The sequence below is a fragment of the Orycteropus afer genome, unplaced genomic scaffold (assembly GCF_000298275.1).
Source record: "Orycteropus afer afer isolate SDZICR_OR568_19922 unplaced genomic scaffold, OryAfe1.0 scaffold00487, whole genome shotgun sequence".
NCBI classification, from domain to species: domain Eukaryota; kingdom Metazoa; phylum Chordata; class Mammalia; order Tubulidentata; family Orycteropodidae; genus Orycteropus; species Orycteropus afer.
Window position 1 is genome coordinate 158,288 of NW_006922074.1, and position 23,074 is coordinate 181,361.

A 23,074-nucleotide genomic window follows, 5' to 3' on the forward strand; every position below is an offset into this window, starting at 1 on the left:
GGGTTTGAACCACCAGCCTTCTGGTTAGCAGTCAAATGCCTTAGACACTATGCCACCAGAGCTCCCCTGTTTTGTAAGGTGGTTATAATTCAGAATTGACTTGAAGGCAATGAGTTTGGTTTGGGTTTTACCCATGAAGAGATGAGTGGATAAACAAAATGGGATACATACACACAACGGAATACTACACAACCATGAAGAGGAACGAGCTGAGGCACAACACAACACGGATGAACCTCGGAAACCTCATCGTGAGCCAAATAAGGCAACTGCAGAAGGACAGATGCTGTGTGCTGTCACGTTATGAAATAAGCAAATATAGAGATCAAAGAGTATTAGGGGTAGGAACGTGGAGAGAATGCGCAGTTTTTATTTAAGGGGCATTGAGTCTATGTTAATAGTGGTGGAATGATTTGGAAAAAGAAAAAAAAAAAGTGAATGAAGGAAAGTATGGCCAATGGGGCCCTACCCTACATGCCCTGGCCTGCAGCTGGGTGGGTGGGGGAATGAGCTTAAAGACCGTGCCTCAGCAGAGAAGATTGTCACAGAACCTGGACAATATGCTGGGGCTGGTTCCTTAAAACTCAATGCAGTCCCTGTTGAGCTGGCGTGTCCCCAGACTTCTCTGTTCAATCCCAGTCTCTCTTCCCTGAGGAATGCCTCACCACTCAGTCCTGCCCCCTTAGGACAACTCCGGGAGCTCTGGCAGCGTAGTGCCTAAGGCCCTTGACTGCTAACCAGAAGGCTGGTGGTTTAAACCCACCAGCCACTCCTCGGAAGGAAGGTTGGGCAATCTACTTCCAAGGTGATACTGCCTTGGAAAACCCAAGGAGGGGTCACTATGAGTCGGCTCCGACTCGACAGCACATAACAACAACAACAGGACAACTCCACCCTCCTTGGAAGAATAAAGAGCCAGCTGCTAGGGTTAGCAGGAGTTGGGCACATAGCCCCCAAGGTTACTTTGGGATTCCGAAAAACCAAACCCACTGCCATCAAGTCAATTCCAATTCACAGCAACCTCATTGGGTTTCCGAGGGTATAAATCTTTACAGAAGTAGATCGCCCCATCTTTCTTCCATGGAGCAGCTGGTGGGTTTGAACCGCCAATCTGCTGGTTAGCTGTCAAATGCCTTAGGCACTGCACCACCAGAGCTCCTGACAATGGGATTAGAAGGCCAGATATAATCTTCAATCTTGCTGGACCCGTTCATTTAACAAATGAGGAAAAATGAGCCCACAGAAATAGGCTTTTGGAACAAGTTGATGACAGAGTTTGGATGAGAACTGGGGTCACCAGACAGGCTGGCCTGAGTGCTTTCTGCTGTCTGAGAGACCCTTTCTCCCAGAGCTCGTGAGAGTGAGGAGGGCATTTCTATAGTCATCAACTTCCTCATCTTCAGCATCCTCATACAATTTATGTCTAGTGCTCACCCATGTTGCAAGCAGACCCTTAAATACCCCTCTCACTGAATATTCTCAACACTTTGAATGAGCTATTATAAATATCCTCGTGTTGTTGTCAGGTGCCGTGGAGTCAGCTCCGACTCATAGCGGCCCCATGAACAACAGAACAAAACACTGCCTGGTTGTGCACCAGCCTCACAGTCCTTGCTAGGCTTGAGCCCATCGCTGCAGCCACTGTTGTCAGTCCATCTCACTGACGGCCTTCCCCTTTCTCGCTGACCTCCACTTTACCAAGCACGACATCCTTCTCCAGGGAATGGTCCCTCTGACAACATGACCAAGCAGGTGAGATGAAGTCTGGCCATTCTCGCTTCCAGGGAGCATTCCGGCTGCACTTCCTCCAGGACAGATCTGTTAGTTCTTTTAGCAGTCCACGGTACTTTCAGCATTCTTTACCAGCACCACAACTCAAAGGCATCAGCCCTTCTTCAGTCTTTCTTATCACTGTCTAGTTGTTGTATGCATATGAGGTGACTGAAACACTGTGGATCCAGGCGGCTAGAAGTGGGAATGCGGGACAGAGGCTCTAGGGGAAGGCTCTCGCTGTCAGCTCTGGGGAACGGCTTTGACTTGGCTTCTGTAGCCCCAGGTTCCCTAGGGCCCTTTCCGCATAGCATCTATCTTTCTCCATTTGTGCTGGTTTCTCTCTGTGTCAAGGAGCTCTGGTGGTATAGTGGTTAAAGTATTCAGCTTCTAACCAAAAGGTTGGCAGTTCAAACCCACCAGCCGCTCCATGGAAGAAAGATGGGGCAGTATGCTTCTGTAAACCTTGGAAACCCTACAAGGCAGTTTTACTTTGTTCTGTTGGGTTGTTGAGTCAGAACTGACTTGATGGCAATGAGTGCTAAGGACCAAAGAAGGCCCCTGGGTGGCACAAAACGGCTTGAGCTCAACTACAAACCTTAAGGTCGGCGGTTCAAACCTACCAGCCGCTCCTCTGGAGAAAGATGAAGCAGTCTGCTTCTGTAAAGATGTACAGCCTTGGAAACCCTATGGCTCTACTCTGTCTCCATGAGTCGAAATAAACTCAGTTGCAGTGGGTTTTTTCTCTCTGTATCTAGTCTGCTCCTTTGCTAACTCAGGTGTGGTTAGGGTTAGGACACACACTACTGTGTTATGGCGTCGTTAACATAAAAAAGAAAACGCTTTTCCCAAATAGAATTACATGCACAGGTAGGTGGTGGTTGTCGTTCGGTGCCTTGCAGGCGGCTCTGCTCGCAGTGAGAACAGCAGGAAGCTCTCCTGGTCCTGTGCCTCCTCACAATCATTGAGCTTGAGCCCCTGTAGCAGTCGCTGTGTCAGTCCATCTCACTGAGGGTCTTCCTCTTTGTCGCCCACCCTCTACTTCATCCACAAGTTTAGGGGCTCGGGTCCCAATACATATTTTGGGGGACAGAATTCAATCCGTAAGTCGGCTTTCAGGTTTTGTGTCTCTCCATTCTTAGGACGCTGGTGGCCGTGTCATGACACCACCTTAGCTCCGTGGCCTGTCAGGTTTCCTCTGAGCTTGTTCTCCCTGCAAGACTGGAAAGGCTGGGTGCTCCCCGCCCCGAGGCTGCCCATGTGGGCACCAGGAGGAGGTGCAGCTCTGCCTCTCACCCACTTCATGCTGTTTAAATGCCCAAAGTACTATTTTCATCCAGGATCTGAAAAAAATGTGCAAACATTTGGCTGCGGAGTGCTGCGCTGTTTTCTGGGGCGGCTGTCGCCTTTGCAGTAATTAGGGAGAAGCGGCAGACAGGCCCATAGAACAGCGCGACGTAACACCCAGAAGAGTTGGCTCAACAAAGCTCATTTGGCATATTTAATCCTGCTGGAAACCTGGCAGTTGGAGAGGTGACGTCACTGGAATCAATTACCCCACAAGTGCCAGTAGAAATAATCAGGAAATCGATTTGTAATAACAGCACCATGTTGGCCAGCATCCCCACAACCTGTCTTACGTGAACCCACTGAGACCCTCCGTCAGTGCTGAGTGGTGGGGACTGCTATTACCACCCCATTTTATAGATGAGGAAACTGATGCTCAGGGCTGGGAAGTGTAGTGGGCTGACTAACGGCACAGACGGTGATGTGCTCAGCTAGTAGCCGGAGGGTTGGCAGTTGGCACCCCCCCTAGGTGCCTCAGAAGAGAGGCCTGGTGATTTGCTTCTGAAAGGTCACAGCTTTGAAAACCCTGTGGGGCAGTTGTGTGCACAGACGGGGTCACCGTGAGTTGGAATGGACTAGAAGACAAGTGACAACCACAAAGGCCTGGAACCTTATGTGGAAAACAGTTCTTGCTGGTGGGATTAAGTTAAGGATAGTATTTATTTATTTATAATTTTTAGTGTGATTTGGGTGAAAGTTCACAGAGCAAATTCATTTTGCATGCAGCAGTTCACACACATTTTGTCTCATGACATTGACTGCACTCCCCACAATGTAACAGCTCTCTCCCCACTTTCTCCCTGTAGTTACCTCTTCCCTGTGTCCTTCCCTCCCATGCACTCCTGCCCTCCAGCTGTCTCCCTGTGCAGACACTGCCCTCCTATTCTCCTGTGACTGATCATCCTAAGGACTGTATCCACCTGGTGTAAATGGTCACCCCATGTTGTTGTTCTTGTTATGTGCCCTCAAGTTGGACCCACCCTATATGCCTGACTATTGTTTGGTGGGAAGCCACGGGAGTGAGTTCAATCCCAGACCTGAAGGGTAACTAGGAGCCATAATTCAGTTAGAGATATTGACATGCGCAGTTTATCATGGATTTTCTGGATGGGCCTTGAACGCAATCACAGGGGTCTTCAGGAGAGAGAGGCAGGGGAAGACTTGAGGACAGAAGAGAAGGCAACGCGACCAGGGAAGCAAAGGTTGGAGAGATTAAGTGACAAGCCAAGGAATGCCGGCAGCCACCAGAAACTAGAAGAGGCAAGGAACGCGCTCCCTGAGAGCCTCCAGGGTGGCCCTTCGCCCACCTTGAGTTCAACCATCACATGGATTTGGGACTTCCCGCTTCCAGAACTGCAAGAGAATAAACTTCTGTTCCTTTCAGCCATAAAGTCTGCGGTAATTTGCTGTAGCAGCTGCAGGAAAGTCATCCAGGAAGTGACCTGCCCAAGGCCACACAGCAAGAAAGTGGAGGCATTGCTTGGAACACAGTAATGGTAAATATGCTTGGCTGCTAGCAGAAAGGTTGGAGGTTCAAGTCTAGCCAGAGCTGTCTTGGAAGAAAGGCCTGGAGATCTTCATCCAAAAAATCAGCCATTGAAAGTCAGTGGAGCGCATTGTCCTCGGATACACGGGGATGCTGTGAGTTGCAATCAACCCGACAGCAGCTGGTAGCAGTGCTCAAACCCTATACTGCAGGAGGGAAGGCTGAGTTCATGGGACGCAGGGTCGGAAAAGACCGTGGACATGGCCTGTTTTATCCACTCTGACGGAGACGTTCTTTGGGAGGGGCAGCCTTAGCAGCCAGGATTTGGTGATTCAGTTTTAGAGGATGCAATTAACACTGGGTGAAGCAGATTCAGGGAAATGGTGAAACTTTACAGGGTCAACACCTCACCCCCCACTGAGTCAATTCCACCACTGGAATGGGCTCCACTGACCAAGCTGCTCTTGCAAATCGATTTGGGAAGAGGTACTGGTGCGTTAGGAGCTCTGGTAGCATAGTAGCTAAGGCACTTGACTGCTAACCAGAAGGCTGGCGGTTCAAACCCACCAGCCACTACTTGGAAGGAAGGTTGGGCAATCTACTTCTATAGTGATACTGTCTCAGAAACGCAAGGAGGGGTTGCTATGAGTCAGATCCGACTCGGTGGCACATAACAATAACAACCGGTGCATTTGCAAACTCAAGGGGCAAGTACAGTGGCCCAGCAGTCCAAAAGGGTAAGGTGGCTTCTCTGTGTCTGGCATTTCCTCCACAATACTGCCCCAGTGGACAGTGAGCTAAAGGGAGGGAATGATGGCCTGGAGCGGAAGCCAGTTTACCTGTGGCTTGTGTGGCTCTTCCAGCCCCTCTCCGCCCTCCTTCTTCTCCCCCTTTCTATTCCACTCCTTTTCCTTCCCTTCCCAAACAAGTCAATCCAAAAACCATTAGATGGGTGTTTCAGTTACCTCTAATGCTGCTCTAACAGGAAACCACAAACGGGTGGTTTTAACAAACAGTGATTTATTCTCTTACAGTGTAGGCGGCTAGAAGTCTGAGTCAAAGCACCAGCTCTAGGAGCTCCGTGAAAAAGCCCCTCCACCTTGGGCTTCAGCTCTGCCTCTTGCTTCCGGCCCATTGAAGCTGGAGGCATGCCTTCACTCAGGCAGCTGCTGGCTGCTGAGGCCAACCAATCCAACCAAGGTCGACAAGTACAATGGCACAGTCCCAAGATTCTCAAGCAACATGGCAGGACGCTAGTTCAAGTCCAGAGACAGTCCCAAGATCAGCAGACAACATGTTATTGTTGTTGTTATGTGCCATCGAGTCGGACTCGACTCATAGCGACCCCTCCTTGGGTTACTGAGGCAGTATCACTATGGAAATAGATTGCCCAACCTTCCTTCCGGGCAGACAACATAGGAGGCTGTTAAATGAAGACTTGGTTAAAGGCAGGGTCCAAGTGTGCCAAAAAGCTCAGAGACCTTTCTCAAAGCTTCTTACCTACTGGAAGCAGACCATAGCCCTAAGACTGCTATTCAGCTACTCTGGTAGATTCCACCATGGAGTTGATTACCAGTCTCATCATGGGGAATAACTACATCCAGCTGCCCAGCCACTAAAAACCAGGCCCAGCCAAGTTGACACACAACTTTAACTACTACAGTGGGTAAAACAAGGCAAGCATCATCACTAGGAGGAGCATGATGCCCCAAAGAAGGGTGTCAGGGACCACATGGGATGAGGAGGGTGTCTGCAGGGGAAGGGGTTGCTCCAGAGCAAGTGGTCAGTGCTCAAGGGAGTGAGGAAGGCACCCTCATGGAAAGGCTGCCTGGCATGGAGCGTCAGAGCTTGAGTGGGGTGAAAGGGGATCCTTTCAGGGTAGAGGGTGGTGGCAGCAATAGGAACTTGCAACATATGGGGGCTCGTCCAAGGAAGCAAATATATGAAAATTAGCGAGAACCAGGCTTTTTATGACTGTTGGAGAAGGGAATTACAAATTTGGAAAGAAAGAAGGAAAAACTGGAATTAACCCTGGACGTTGGATTGGCACTGGATCTCTCAAGGTGAACGCATGGTTTTCAATAAAGATAGATGACTACATAAAAAAAATATCGATATAAATGTGTATATAATTCTGTCCACTGAAAGAGTCTAGGAACAGTGACATCCCACTAACAATCAGTACACTTAGCACCCAATCTTGGTTTCTAAATACCATTCTTCATTAAAAGGAACTTGAGCTCTTTGGAGAAATGGCTGATTTCAGGACTAAGGCAGAGAAAGTACAAGGAAAGCCTGGAGTATCTTGTACCAGAGAATTAAGGAGGGTATAAAGACTGTGGGGACATGTCAAAAGGACACAGAAGCCAGCTTGAAGGGGCTATGATAGGCCAAGTCTTGGATAGCTTGAGCACCCAAAAAAATAACAGCAACAGAATCATGAGTCCATGCTGGTGTCATAAGTAAATGGAAGTGTGATGAGGGATGGGACATTTACTGAATCTTGGAGAACCTCCTTAGGAAATATTTAATCTCAAAGAGGAAAAGAGTAGCTTCACGGTGGAGAAGCCTGGCAGAACCAACTTACTCGAGTGACCAAAGTGAACATTATCAGTAATGAGATAACTCAAGGTTGAGTGTCATCTGTTACGAAGCAATGAGAAAAATACAGCATTACTTCCGGAATACTCTTGCCAAAGATGCACAAGCTTGGTGGAATCATAAGGAAACTGAGACAAACCAAACTCAAGGGATAGTCTACAAAACAATTAACCTGTCCTCTCCAAAGGCCCAGACCATTTGTGGTGGTTATATTTGCGTGTTAGCTTGGCTGGGCCTGACTGGTGGCTGGGCAGCTGAATGGAGTTGTTCTGCATGGTGAGATTAGTAATTAACTCCATGGTGGAATCTATAGGAGCAGCTGAGTAGCTGCTTTAGGGATGTGTTCTGCTTCCTGTATATAAGAAACAGCTTTGGGAATGGTCTCCAGCTAATGGCATGCTTGGACCCTGTATGTAGCCGTGTCATTGTTCAGCAGCCTGCCATGCTCTGCCGACCTTGGGACTTACAATGGACTTGAATTAATGGCCTGCCATGTGGTTTGGTAACATCGAGACTGTGTCATTTCATTTGTTGACCTTGGGCTTGTTAGCCTCAGCAGCCAGTAACTGCCTGAATGAAGAGATGCCTCTAGCTTCAGTGGGCCGGGAGCAAGTGGCAGAGCTGAAGCCCAAAGTTGAGGGGCTTTTACTCAGCCCCTTCAGCCTGGCACCTTGAACTCAGACTTCTGGCCTCCTGAACTGGAAGAGAATAAACTCCTTTTTGTTCAAGCCATGCCATCTGTGGTATATTCTTGTCAGAGTGGCACTAGGAATCAGAACACCATGAGAATCAAGGGAAGACTGAGGACAGTTCCAGACTGAAAGAGGCTCAAGACACAGGACAACTCAATGCTATGGGTGTTCCTGAAGCTAATCCTTTTACTACAAAGGACATTATTAGGACAATTGGTGACGTTTGAATGGGATCCAATTTTTAGATGGTAATAATGTGTCAAGATCATGACTTGCTTGGAAACCCAAAGAGGGGTTGCTATGAGGTCTTTTAGGAGCTCTGGTAGCTTAGTGCCTAAGGCACTTGACTGCTAACCAGAAGGCAGTTCAAACCCACCAGCCACTCCTCAGAAGGAAGATGGGGCAATCTACTTCCGTAGTGATACTGCCTTGGTAACCCAAGGAGGGGTCGCTATGAGTCAAGTCCGACTTGATGGCACATAACAACAACAACGTGTCGGTATGAGTTTCCTGATTTGGATGGTTATGGCATGCTTAAGTAAAAGAATGCCCTTGTTTGGAAGAAATACATGCTAAAATATTCATGGTAGTGGCATTGTGTCAGCAATTTATATACACATAGTTCAGGAAAAACAAGTTTTTCTTGTTTTTTTACTTGTAATTTGTCTGCATGTTTGAAACGATAGAAAAGAAAAAGAAATAAGTATTTTATGTGACTTAGTATTTCCTTTTCTTTTTTAAAATTCTGACTGTGATTTGGGTGAAAGTTTACAGAGCAAATTCATTTTCCATACAGCAGTTCATACACATTTTGTTTCATGACATTGACTGCAATTCTGTACAATGTAATAGCTCTCTTCCCACTTCCTCTCCATAGTATGTCCTTCTTTCCTATTTAGTATTTCTTTTGAATTTGAGTTATTTCCCACACCTAGAGATTTTATCTACACATCTGGATTTCTGAGTTTCTTGAGAAAGCTGAAAAGTTGGCAAAGCTACATGATGACTGGCCAAGTGAAGAGCCACATTGCTCTTTAGGTGGTGGCCGGTGTGGCCTCCAGTTTTCAAAGTGCCTTCCATTCCTTGTTGTACAACATCCAGCTCACAGCATTCAGTTACGGCACTAGCCCAGATCCTGGTACCAGCCAAATCCTGGTTATATGCTACAGGAAGGCAAGAAGTTGTCCCAGAGCAGGCACAGAAGCATTTGTTGGATGGATGGATGGATGGATCTATCAATGGGTGGATGAACAAACTTTCAAACTTCATTGACCAAGAGCAATGACCTATCCCAGCATGCCAAGGAGACTCTTGTAGACTCTTGTTTCAGCCATAGTCTCTGGGTGGTTCAGCTGGGATGGAGCAAGTTGAGAAATCAGGGTGTTGTCTGATGCCAGAGGTCCCCATGTGGGCTGTAATCTTTCCTGGAGTTGATGGAGGAGTCTGAGTTAATGGAGGTATGTGGGGTTCTGGTACTGGGCTGGGTTGTTGGACAGGCAGGTGAGGCTTTGAGGAGATGGTATCTTAAGATGCCTGAGGCAATGAGGTTGGGCAGGGTGGGAACAGGACATACCTGATGGCTTGGGCTTCTACATCTGACTTGATGGGGCATGCCAGGGTCTGATTACGAGTAAGAGATGATGATGGATTGGTCCCCCAGCCCCTCTCACTTCCTGATTCTGCCTGGATCCTTAGTTTGGAACAATCTCTTCTCTCATCTGCCCCCTGAAAGGTTAAATTGAAAACATTGGGTAAAGTTTGACAGATATTTTTCTACATTTCTCATTGACCTTAGAATAAAAACCAAACTCCTTACCACCACCTACCTGATCCAACATTTTCTAGCCCCGTCACCTTCCTGAGCTGAAGTCCTGACACTCCACTCATCTCCTCCCCCTCATTGGCTCCACTCTCATCCCCTCTCCTGGTTCCTGACATGCCCCAAGCTCTTTGCCACCTGAAGGCCTTTGCATCTTAGTATAGAGTAGTAAGGTACTGTGTCAGCAAATCACACTCACATTTCCAATGTCACCGAGTAGAAACTCACGGTGACTCCAGGTGTTAGAGAGTAGAACTGAGCTTCATAGGGTTTTTTTTTTTCCCCCCTGTAATCTTTATGGAGGGAGCTCTGGTAGCATAGTGGCTAAAGCACTTGACTGCTAACCAGAAGGCTGGCGGTTCAAACCCACCAGCCACTCCTCGGAAGGAAGGTTGGGCAATCCTACTTCCATAGTGATACTGCCTCGGAAACCCAAGGAGGGGTCGCTATGAGTCGGGGCCTACTGGACGGCACATAACAACAACAACAACAACAATACCTAATGATCTTGAGCGTTTCTTCATGTTTGTTGGCCGTCTGAATATCCTTTTTGGTAAAGTGTCTATTCATGTCTTCTGCCCATTTTTTAATTGGATTATTTGTCTTTGTTGTTAAGGTACTGGAGTTTTCTATAAATTCTAGAGATAAAGCCCTTGTCAGATGTATCATTGCCAAATATATTTTGCCATCAAGTGGATTTGGGCTCATAATGGCCCTTACTGGGCTTCTAAGGATGTAAATCTTTACAGAAACAGACTGCCTTATCTTTCATCTGTGAGCGGCTCATGGATTCCAACCATAGTCCTTTTAATTAACAGCTCAATGCCTTAACCACTACACCACCAGAGCTCTTTAGGGGTGAGGTTAAGTCTTGAGTTATTAAATTAAGTGCCCAGGCAGGTAGAAATTGAGGTGGACTATAAACTGGGCTGGGTCCAACATGTAACATCACACTGTTAAGGTCGGACTGGACCCCAATCCGACTGGGTAGTGGCTAAGTTCGTTTGTGTGTGAATTGAGCAGTATCCAACAGGTCACTTGGGGCAGCAGCCTGAGAGGCACAGGATAGCTTGGGCGGTAACCTGGGTTGGTGGGTATATCGTGAGCTGTGATTTGGGCAGCTTCCCGCCACCAGTAGGAGAAAACTCTGACCGAGCTGGCCCGCCTGATACGGGAGTGGGGTGCGGACCCAAGCCGGGGGCGGCAGATAGCACATCTGGGGACTATTCACCTAGGAGTGGCTCCCTGGGCGGATCGGTGCAAGAGTCCGCGCGCTTCCGCGCCCAGCTGGCTGGTCAAGTCCTCGAACCAATAGCGGCGTAGAAAGCCGCGGCAGCGAGCGCGGATTGGGTAGGGTCGGGCAGGGGCGGGCGGTGCAGCGGGCCGCTTAGGCGCTCGGCCGGAGGGCGGCGCTGAGCGCTCGGCTACGCGGGCGCGGCGCTGGCGGAAGTGGAGACGCTGGCGTCCCCGGAGCCTGCGGCGGGCGGCGCTGACGGCCCCGGCGCTGACGGCCCGGGCGCTGACGGCGGCGGGCCGGGGGGGGGTGTGGACGCCCGCGCCGCTGGCTGGGGCATCACCGCGGGCCTCGACCCAGAAATGGCGCTGCTAGCCGAGCACCTCCTGAAGCCGCTGCCCGCGGACAAGCAGATCGAGACGGGGCCCTTCCTCGAGGCCGTGTCCCACCTGCCGCCCTTCTTCGGTGAGCCGAGCCGGGTGAAGAGGGTGGCTGGCCTGAGCCTTGCCTCAGGGCGTCCTGGGTCCTATTGCCCCACAGTGCTGCCCCTGAATCCTCCTCCTCCTGGGCACCCCCAAATCCTCCTTTCTGTAGACACCCCGAATCCTATTTCCCTAAACCAAAAAACCAAACTCACTGCCATCGTGTCGGTTCCTACTCATAGCGACCCCCGTTGGGTTTCCGAGGCTGTAAATCTTTACCGAAGTAGATGACCCCATCTTCCTTCCTTGGAGCAGCTGGTGGGTTTGAACTGCCGACCTCTGGTTAGCAGTCAAATGTCTTATCCACTATGCCACCTATTTCCCTAAGCACCTTAAAACCTCCTCTTCTCCAAGCACCCCAAAGTCTCCCTTCTTGGGCCACCCCCAAACCCTCTCTCTTTAGGATATATATTCTCCATCTCTTTCTCAGCCCAGTCCGCCATCTTCCCTGCACCCCAAAATCCTCCACTTCTCCAAACACTTCACATTCCTTCATATTTCATATTTCTCAGGTGCCTCCCACTACTTCCAGATGCTTCCCAATCCGCCACTCCTGCGTTCTTCCCCAGTCTTTTATCTCCTCCCAACTCTCCTGGGTAGAACCTTGGGAACCCTTCCTAGAATCTCTCCATTCCGGGGTCAGAGACTCCCCTACCAGCAACAGGCAGTCTAGATGAGGTAGGACCGGTTGAAGAGGGAGTTACAAAACTTCAGACCTTTTTGTAGGAGAGGTCACCTGAAGTTTTTCCTCCTTTTAGGATAGGGTCAGGGCCCCAGAGCTGCTTTGTGGGGTGATATCAGACTCAGGGTGCTGAATCCCACCTGTAGTTTCAACACTCCCCCGCCCCCATTATGTCATGTTGAGGAAGGCTCAGGAGCCCTAAGAAGGGAACCACTCAGCCATTTCAGACCCTCTGTCCTCCCCTCCCTTGCCCGGCCTGGGCCCTGAATGGAAAATGGGAAACTGAAGACCGTCACCTTCCCCTGCCCTTTGCCTTGCGGGTCCTGGGTAAAGGGTGCAACCTGAGCCTTTGCTTCTTTCTCTTCCATGTGGGCTTACCCAGTGCCCCGCCCTGCTGTTTGTTTGGTGGCCCTACAGGAAGACACCAGTCCCCAGGGCAGAGTCCAGCTGAAACCCACAAACTAGCAGAACCTTAATACTGACATAGGAGGGATTTGGCCCCAGGGTCTGTTGTAGATCAGGGCTTGTTGTGGACAGGGCTTACCTCAGAGCTGTGAGTTCTGCGTGGAGTGGTCCAGCTTCTCTCCTCCACTTTTGGAGCCTCGGTGTTTCCATCTGTGAAATGGGGATACTGGCTTCCTAGGCTAGCCACGAGGGATAGCCAAGATGGTGTTCCCGAAGCACTGGTCTGGGGTGTGGTTCTTCCTTCAGTTCCTGATCCAGTGTTGGCTCTCTCCCATAGGAGATGATTATTTAGTGTTTGAGGGAGTGACGTTTTCTGGTTTGTGTGAATCTCAGACCTGGGTGAGCAACCTGAGGGCAGTGTTTTGGTCTCATCTCCACTTCTAGGTCCCCAGTGCCCAGTGCAGTGCCTGCCCCATAGCAGGTGTTCAGTCAGTACTTGTTGAATGAACAAAACTTTCTTGTTGTCCATCAGCTGTGCACTTTTGAGATAATACTGAATTTCTAAGCTGGGCCTTGGGAGCTAGATGGCTTTAGCATGGAGGAGCTGTCTGTTTTGGCAGTAGAGTTGTGGGTTCTTGTTTTTCTGTTATTCTCTGAAGACTTGCAGGTTGGAGCCTACTTAGCCTGGAGTAGGATCCAGAATCTTCTTAAGCCAGTGGTTCTTGACTGGGAATGACTGCCCCCCAGGGGACATTTGGCAATGCTTGGAGACATTTTGGTTGTCATAGCTGAGAGGGGGCTGCTCCTGGCCTCTAGAAAGCACTCAGTGTCCTACAATGCACAGGACAGCCCCCACCACAAAGAGTTATTTGGCCTCAGTAGGCAGCAGCATCAAGGTGGAGACACTCTGGGCCAGGCCTGTGGGGTTTTGCTCCCTGATCATCTGTGAAAGAGCAGACAGCTTTGTATTTTGGGACACCTTGGTGGACGTGGTTATCTGGCTGATTTTTGAGGGAGGGGGAGGCGGCAGTTAGAACTAGCAGAGATCTGGTGCCAGGGCTGTGATATGTCTCCTCCCCCTTTCCGTGGCCTCAAAGGGTCCTTGTCTCCACTGTCGTCCCTGTGCTGTGGGCTGTCACATCTGCTGACAGAAGGGCCATTTATTCATAGTCCACAGTGGGGTCAGCCCACAAAGGGTTAACTAGCACCGTTCTGCCCTTCTGAACCTAGGAGTGTTCATCATCAAAGAGGATAATTAGCACTCTGAAGAAAGTGACAATCCATTTGCAGCCAAGCTTCTGGGGGATAGGTCCTCTGAGGGTTTAACCAAACCAAAACCAAACTCACTGCCATCAAGTTGGATCTGACTCATAGCGACCCCCCCCTTGGGTTTCCGAGGCAGTATCACTACGGAAGTAGATTGCCCAATCTGCCTTCTGAGGAGTGGCTGCTGGGTTTGAACCTCCAGCCTTCTGGTGAGCAGTCATGTGCTTTAGGCACTGCACACCATTAAGACTCAGGTTTTACAGCGATTTGCCCACCAGTGGCTTTTCTTGAGGACTTTGATTGCCTGTTGGCTGTGACCAGGGGCTTGGCCCAGAGCTGGGGTCACCTGGCTGCTCCAGGCAGGGCATGGCTCTTTGGAAAGGAGCTGCCCAGAGGTAGTGGGCACACAGAGTTTTCCCCAGGTCAGGAGTCCTCACCCCCGGCACTGTTGACATCATGGACAGAATAGTTCTTAGCATTGGAAGGGCTGTTCCTTGTATCATCGGATGTCGTGCAGCAACCCTGGACTCTGCCACCGGATGCCAGTAGCACCCCCCTGTTCTCGTTGTGACAGACATGTTTGCAAACCAAAACCATTGCTGTGGAGTTGATTCCCACTCATAGTGACCCCCTGTGTTACAAAGTAAAACTGCCTCAGAGCGTTTTCTTGGCTATAATCTTTATGGGAGCAGATTGCCAGGTGTTTCTTCTGCAGCATTGCTGGGTAAGTTCAGACCACCAGCCTTTTCAGGTCAGTAGTCAGTGCAAACCATTTGCACCACCCAGGGATCCAAAAAACCCAGCCCAACCCACTGCCATCGACTTGCTGGTTCTTTCTGCTTTAGCAAGGTGGGGGCTGTAGACCAGCCTCCTGTTTGCTGGGTTTAGAGGCATCCACATCCTGGACTAGACCTTCCTCCGTATCTCCAGCCTCAGTCTCTTGGGTTGGACGGGTTCCACTGTTTGCTTAGAGGTCAGCCTTTGTCTTTTTTCTCTACCTGGATCCAGTAATCAGATCTCATGTCTGACTGATTGGTTTGCAAGACTGCTGTGAGGCCTGCTCTCTAATTCTTTAGGTCAGCTATGCAGTCTATAACCTTTAACAATTGCAGGGAAGGAGCTTAGATGCCATTCAGTCTTGTCACTCCTGCCTAGAAGCCTCAGTGGCTCCCTATTACCCCACCTTGAAATCGGTACTCCACCTTTCTGACTGGTGTGCAGCCCCAACTGGTCCCATGTCATCACTTGCCTCCAGAGCTTTAGCCCATTGTCGCCTCTGCCTGGTACACCACTCCTGTCCCCACCACCCACCTTCCTTTTGCCTTACTGAGTTCCACTTATCCTTAAGGAACTGGCTTAGCAGTCACTTCATCCAGAAAGTCTTTCCTGACCCTCAAGCCTCCCATGGAACTTACCATATCCTACTGTAATTTTGGGAGCTCTGGTGGCATTGTGCCTAAGGCATTTGACTGCTAACCAGAAGGTTGGCCGTTCAAATCCACTAGCCACTCCGTGGAAGGAAGCCTGGGCAATCTACTTCCATACTTAACCACCTCGGAAACCCAGAGGGGGTCACTATAGGCCAGAGTCGACTCAATGGCAGGGAGAGTTTATTGTAAGTTTCTGTGACTTTGAGTTACTTAGGTGCCAAGCATTTAGTGGGGCCTCAGATATTTGTTGAACAAATACTTTTGGTTCTGTTCCCATTCTTTCTGAAAGTGCTTTTCCTTTTTCTCTCTTTCCAAGTTAAAATGAAAATACATAGCACCTCTAGCATAGACGGTACCCATGGTAGACATTAGTAATTGAACACAGCACTATTTCCCCATTGGAGCCTGGATACAACCACTGTGGGTCAGATAGAGTCGGCACATGAGACGGCAGCCATTTTTCTCCCTGTTTAGGGAAACACCAAAGAGGAAGGACCTGGAGGATACGATTTGCATTATGGGAATGATATAGTCCTCATTCGTTTAGCTTAATTAAATGGGTGTCCTTGATGTTGGGCTTACAATATCCGGCACTTGTTAAAAAGTCCTAGAGTGAGCCCAGGAAGATGCTTTCCATGGCCTTTGGTTCAGGGCTTACCCGCCCGTTTTGAGTGGCAGCCTAGAAGCACAGATTATCTTCTTGTTTTATAGCCAAAGAAACTGAGGCCAGACAGGTTAGGTGACTTGCTCGAGGTCCCATAGCAAATGAGTGACTGGCCAAGTCGCACTAGAACTCAGGCCTCTGGACTCCTTGTGCCTGTCCTCTTGCCCTCCTCCTGTAGAGAAGACCCTGGGTGGAGCCGGCCTGCTTGGTACCAAGGGGGGGCCAGTGGATCTGCTGGTCTGTCTAAGATGCTTGTCTCAGACTCAGACCTGGGCCACAGACCAGATAAACAGGTTTCCTCTGAGGTACCTGGCTCCTAGTCTGCTCCCTGGAATGCCTGCTTATTTTAATGCAAATTACAGCGCGTAGGGTGTGGAAGACATCCAGATGGGGACACCCAAAGCAGATCAGCTCCTTTAATTGAGACATTGTTGGGCTAAGTGCTTGGGTGCCAGCCCCACCCTAGGTGCCTAGGCAGGATGGTGGGTGACCTGAAGTACCCCTTTCCTGTGTGTAAGGAGCACCCTGTCCTAAAGGGGAGCTGGTCTCTAGAGGTGTAGTGCCTAAGGCATTTGTCTGCTAACCAGAAGATTGGACAATCTCCTTCCGTAGAGATACACCTCACCACCTCAGAAACCCAAGGAGGGGTCTCTGAGTCAGATCTGACTTGACAGCAGGGAGTGTTTTTTTTTTTTTTTTTTGTGCCCATGGCAACAAGCAGTTTTCCAGGAGCTGCATCCACTGACCACATCTCTGGTTTGTGCCATGTTGAAGTGAAGCTGCCTGCAGACTGCTGTCATTGCTTGGAGGTGCAAAACCAAACCAGTTGCCAGTGAATCGATTCCAGCTCCCGGTGGCCCCATGTGTGCAGCATAGAGCTGCTCCGTAGGGTTTTCAAGGCTGTGATCTTTTGGGAGTAGATCGCCAGGCCTGCCTTTTGAGATGCCTCTTGGTGGGATTTGAACTGCCAACCTTTTGGTTAGTAGTTGAGCCTTAACTGTGCCACCCAAGGTGCATTTGGAAGTAGTAGGTGAGGGTTTGGGTTAGCATTTGGGAACATCTGTGTGCTGGGAGGCTCTGGGTGATGTACACATTTAACTCTCTTGGCTGCTTGCCAGAAGGTTGGAGGTTCAAACCCACTTAGAGGCACCTCAGAAGACAAGCCCAGGGATTTCCTTCTGAAAACTCAGCCATTGAAAACCTGTGGCGCACAGTTCTTCTCTGACACACACGTGGGGGCACCATGAGTTGTCATTGACTTGATGGCAACTGGAACGGTGAGCCTGATCTACACTGGGGCGTCCCACTCATGAGCTCATCAAATCTGGATAACCCCTGACAGGTTGCCACTGTGGCCACTACCTGCCCCACCATGCCATCCCACAGTCTCTGTTATACCCTGTGAGCTGGCTGTTCTTGAGGCGCAGAGGGGAGAAGTCATTTTGAATCTGGGTCTGCTGTCCACAGAAGCCCACATTCTGAGCTCTTTGTACGATGAGTGGAAGGAAACGTGGACTCGGTGTCAAGTTGCACCAGCCTGAACTTGAGTCCCAGTTCTACGGTGCTAGAGCTGTGGGGGTCCATGAGCAAGCAATGTCTCCTCTCTGAGCCTGCAGCCCCCTCCGTAAAACAGGCTGCTAGGGCCTCTAGGGAGGGTTGATTCTGGTGATCTCCCAAAGTCATCTGGTGCGCAGTGCCCAGGAGTCACCCCCTCTTGGCACAGGTGTGGCAGATGGCTTCAGGCCTTTAGAAACCACTCTCTTGTCACCCAGCCCATGAGACAAAGGGATCTGCCAACACTAAGCCCTCTCTGGGTCTTGGTGACAGATTTCCAGGGCTTGGGGTGCACTGCTGAGAACTGATTGCGCCAGCATCCTTGTTTATATGTCTGAAGGCGGTACAGAGCACAGAACAATGACACTGCCTGTGCTGTCCCCTGATAATGGCGACCAGCTCCTCTTTCTGCATCCAGAAGTCCAGCCCCAGGTCCGGGGCCAAGGCCAGCTTCTGCAGCTGGAGATCAAACTGAAAAACAGGAGGACGGGGAGCTGCTTCCCACCCTGGCGCCTGCCAACTGACCTAACCTGCTAGTCTCCATGCCCATTCTGGGTAACATCCACCACCCAGGCTGCTTGGAGACTCAGAGCTGTACTGGGACCCCCTTAGGGGCTGGGGTCAGGCTCTCCTGGGACCCAGCAGCACACGTGGCAGAACGTGGATACCAGCCAATGCCAAAAGACAGCGAAAGAACGCAGGACAGAGGGCTTGAGTGGCACCCTTATGCCAAGCCCTGACCTAGGCCTTATCTCATTTCTCTTGTGAAGCCTGAGTTACTCCTCTCAACCATGTTGTTAGCTGCCATCAAGTCGATCCTGACTCACAGGGGCCCCGTTTGTGACAGACTAAGACCTGGGCTCCATAGGGTTTTCCATGGCTGATTTTTTGGAAGTAGATTGCCAGGTCTTTCTTCCAAGGCACCTCTGGGTAGACTTGAACCTCTAACCTTTCAGTTAGTAGCTGAGCACGTTAACTGTTGGCACCACCCGGGACCCCCTAGCACATAAACCAAACCAAACCAAACACACTGCCCTTGATTTGGACCTGACTCATAGGGACCCCTCATTGGGTTTCCAAGGCAATATCACTACGGAAGTAGATTGCCCAGTCTTCCTTCCAAGGAGTGGCTGGTGGGTTTGGACCACCAGCCTTCTGGTTAGCAGTCAAGTGCCTTAGACACTACGCCACCAGAGCTTCCCCTAGTAGGAATAAATATCTGTTGATTTAATTAAGCAGTATATAAAGGGGTATGCTAGCCTCAGTTGAGGGCGTCATGCTGGTTAGTTGCCATCAAGTTGATTGCAACACATGGTGTAGAGTAGAACTATTCCTTAGGCCCTTTCAAGGCTGTGAGCTTTCAGAAGCGGATTACCAGGACTTTCTTCCAAGGCACCTCTGCGTGGGTTCACACTGCCAGCCTTTCAGTCATAGTCGAGCACTTAACCGTTTGTACCATGCAGGGACCTGTATCATCTTATTTCTAACCTTCCTGGTGACTCTGTGAACTAGGAGGAATTGGCCTCATTGTACAGAAGAAGAGTCTGAGGTTCAGAGAAGTGAAGGGATGGGACCAGTCATGCAGCTATAAAGTGGTGAACTGGGGCTTCCAAGCAGGTCTGGCCCTGAGACTGGAAGCAGGCACAGAAACGCAGTCTTCCTGCAAACTCACCTTTTCTTGCCCCATTTATGGGGAGGAGGGGACCCCAGAGGCCTGTTCCAGACTGACATGGCAATACGTTTATTTCTGGAGTTTATTCCCCTGGGGATGTTAGGTTCTAATCTTGTGTTTCATTGTTTCAGTTTTAAAATGGCCTAGGTCTGTGTTAATTTCTTTTGTTACATTCTGACTGTTACCTATATGGGGCCTTGTTTTACTGCAGACTGTTAACTGTATGTCAGCTTTGGGAAGGCTTTACTGCAGCTCAGCCCTCTCAGGGGTTCTGTCAAAAGCCCAGCTCCCACCGGATGGTAGGCAACCTGCTTCCTTCCCCTTGCTCAGGGGCGATTCATTTCCTGCCTTGCTTTTCCTGTGTTCCTTCCTTCTTTCTGAGATCTTTTATCCTTTATTTTGGTCTGTCATATTTTTCACCAGCTGGTGAAAACCTTATGGATCACAGTGGTCCAGGTCCGGTCCCATTGTGCGTGGGGTCAGAGTCAGGGCTCTTTCCATGGCGGTGAACAACCCAGAGTCCTTTTCAAGTTATCGTTTTGTGACTGGAGGGTTTTCACTGATTTTACCCAGTCAGTCAGTCAGTCAGTCATCTCTCTCTTTCTCCCGCCCTTCTGTCTCTCCCTTCGCCCTTTCTCCTGCTCTCTCAGTCATTGGAATCATTCTTTGCTGGATTTCCTCTCTAAAGCAAAGCTTTGCCCGGTGGGAAGGAAGCACATCAAGTCAATTCCAATTCATGGCGATCACCTCCCCCACAACGTGTTAGAGAGTAGAACTGCTCCATTGGGTTTTCTTGCTTGTAATCTCTATGGGAGGAGCCCGCTGCACGTTCAGCTATGAAACAGAAGGTTGGCAGTTCGAACCTTCTAGCCTATCCATGAGAGAAAGATACGCAGTCTGCTTCCATAAAGATTTACAGCCTTGAAAACCCCATGGAGGGGGCATTTCTGCCCTACAGGGTGGGTGTGAATTTGAATCGATTCAGCAACAATGGGTTCTTTGGGGAGAGTTCATCTTTGGAAGCAGATCACCAAGCCTCTTTCTTCCATGGCACTGCTGAGGAGGTTCAAACCACCAATGTTTATGTTAGTAGCTGGGCATCAATGCTTTATGCCACAGAATAACATTTGTTGTTGTTATTGTTATGTGCTGTTGAGTTGGACCTGACTCACAGCGACCCCTCCTTGGGTTTCCGAGGCAGTATCACTATGGAAGTAGATTGTCCAACCTTCCTTCCGAGGAGTGGCTGGTGGGTTTGAGCCGCCAGCCTTCTGGTTAGCAGTCAAGTGCCTTAGGCACTATGCTACCAGAGCTCCTAGGTAACAATAAATTGAGGATAAGCATGCAAAACAGTACCTTCCTTTATGTTGAGAACACGCTGTGTGCCAGAAACCGTGCTGAGGCCTTTGATTATGCAACCTCACTTAAGCCTCATGATAATCCTATGAAGTGGAGAATCCATTATTGGCCTCATTTTACAAATAAGGCTCAGAGAGCTTGGCTCACATCTCCCAAGCCACACAGCAAGAAATAATTTTCCCAACTGCCTTCCCAATCCTAGGCTGGTTTTGCTAAAGAGAGCTGGTTCCCCCTCCCCCCAAAGTGTAGTCATAGACAGTGGCATGCCATGGGGGCAGTTTTTAAAGCAGCTTTTTGAATTGTTTTTTAAACTTTCTTTCATTCCTCTTTAAGGAGCTCTGGTGGTGTAGTGGTTAATGCATTTGGCGGCTAACGACAAGGTTGGGGGTTCAAACCCACCAGTTGCTCCACAGAAAAAAGGTGAGGCAGTCTGCTTCGGTAAAGAAGCCCTGGCAACCCAGCGGGGATCACTGTGGGTCAGAATTGATTTGACGGCTGTGAGTCTGGCTTTTGGTTTGGTTCATCCCCTTTTAGGTGGTAGAATTCAGGTGTGAGGCATTTTGGGAAGTGGGCTTTCTTAGGGCGCTTATCCTTCAAAATTGGCTTCAATATGAACGCGGCTGGGCTCCCAGATTAATAAATGATTCATCTCCATCAACTGTAATTTGAGCGCCTCCCATTATGGCCCATGTAACCCAGGACCTGTAAGTTACTCCGTCCCCTGTTTTTAACAACTGAGCTTTATTTTCCAGCCATGAGGAAAAAGAAAGGGGGAAAAAAAAAAAAGTGAAATAGCACCTCCCTGATCATGGTGTCGTGGGCAGCCTGTTCTTCCTTTCTGGAAATACGTGTTTATGGGTTGGGTTAGGTGTTCCACCCTGAATCACACAAGCTGAAAGTGGAGCTGTGTCTTTCACAGAGAGCTTTTTGTCCCTGACTGAGAATTATTCTGGAAATGAGATGAGAGGGCGGCTAGGGTGGGGTGATGTGGTCGCCTGTCCCACTGCCAGGAACATTGCCAGTCATGGGAGATTGCTGTCTGACCAGCTTGGCTGGAAGTTTCCACATGTGCCGTGCAGGTGTTCCTCGGTTCTGTTGAGGCCAGAAAAAGAGGAGATGAGTTTAACTCTGGGGGGCCTCTGGCAACTGCCGGCTTGGGGATTCTGCTGTCCCAGCTGTCTCACACCTATTTGGGCCATGGCACACACCTACCCAGGCAGGAACCGTGGGCGGCCCCATCCAGCCACAGTTGCTGCAGAGGCCATGCTTGCTACTCTTGCCCTCTTGTGTTGTGGATTGTGTGGACACCTTTGCCTATGTGTTTTCCAAGCATCTTGTAGAATCATGGAGTCCCAGGGCAGTGCAGACAGTTAAACATGCTTGGCTGGCAACCAAAAGGTTGGCTGTTCAAGTCTGTACAGAGGCACCTTAGAGGAAAGGCCTGACACTCTTCTTCTGCAAAATCAGCCACTGAAAACCCTGGAGCACAGTTGTCAGTCCCGTGAGGTCACCTGCAGTCGGGGTTGACTCAGTGGCAACTGGATTAGCAGAATCAAAGCCCTATAGGTGAAGCTGGAAGAAGTAACTAGCCACCATCAAGAGGAATTGTTAAAGAACTACACAAAGCTGACCTGAAAACATATCATCAAGGGCCGTTCAGTGGGGTTGAGGGGACCCGCACCATTACTGGGTCACACCTGTATCAGTTAATATGTTTGATGATGATCCTGTGCAGAAAATCATGTATGGCCTGCTGTATAAAGGCAGGGACATTTGTGTTACATGTTGATGAGTTCCATCTAGAATGGTTGAAACACACAGGTGAACTCAGGAAACTTGTTAGATGGAAAACAGTTTACTGGTTTAATTTTCTACTGTGGAAATTGAGCATCTTTTCATTTCTTCTGTACATTGCCCATTTTTCTATAGAGTTGTTTTATTTTTCTCGTTGATTTGTAGGAGCCCTTTACCTATGGGGGATGTTAGCCTTTTGGCAGTGGTATCTGTTAACAGATTTCTTTCCCCCTCGGTTTTTTTCATTTGGCTCTGATGAGTGGTGAGATTGACATCCTGGCCTCCGTGGGAAGTTTCTGTTTTTCTTAGAGATTTATTTATTTTCCTTTATGCCTCTGGACTGTGTACCGTGCTTCAGAAAGCATCCACTAAATAGGAGAGCCTGTTTTCCAGGTGTTCCAAGGCTTTACTGTACTCCAAATCTGTGCGCCTTTGAGTTGGTTCTGTGAAGTAACATGGTGGGATTTTATCTGATACATTTTTTTGAGACCCCTTCCTTTCTCCCTGAATGGAAGATGATGAGCTAACTGTAAAACCCTCCAAGGCCTCCCCCACCCTCCTGGCAGACAGGTTCCAGGTGGCATTTTAAAGAAGATCCTGTTTGCTGAGACAATTTAAAAAAAAAACAAAAAACAAGTTTGGGAATAGAGGGGCAAGATGGCGGACTAGGCAGAAGGATTGCACAGACCCTCTTCAACAAAGAAAAGGGAAACCAATAAATACAGACACAGAAGATAATCTTGGACCCCTGAGCCTTGAAGGAAAGGATGCAGATTTGGACTAAACCCCAACTAGCAGAAGAATTTGCGTGAAAATA

The 23,074-nt window shown here is 49.4% G+C and overlaps 1 protein-coding gene across 1 annotated transcript in view; it reads left to right on the forward strand.

Annotated features, from left to right (window-relative positions):
• Nucleotides 1-11,311: 11,311 nt before the first annotated feature.
• Nucleotides 11,312-23,074, forward strand: part of LOC103209189 (glycolipid transfer protein) — a 40,795-nt gene continuing 29,032 nt past the window's right edge. The window contains exon 1 of the mRNA XM_007954972.2: nucleotides 11,312-11,414. Coding sequence (XP_007953163.1) covers nucleotides 11,312-11,414 — 103 coding nt within the window. The remainder of the gene's footprint in view (nucleotides 11,415-23,074) is intronic.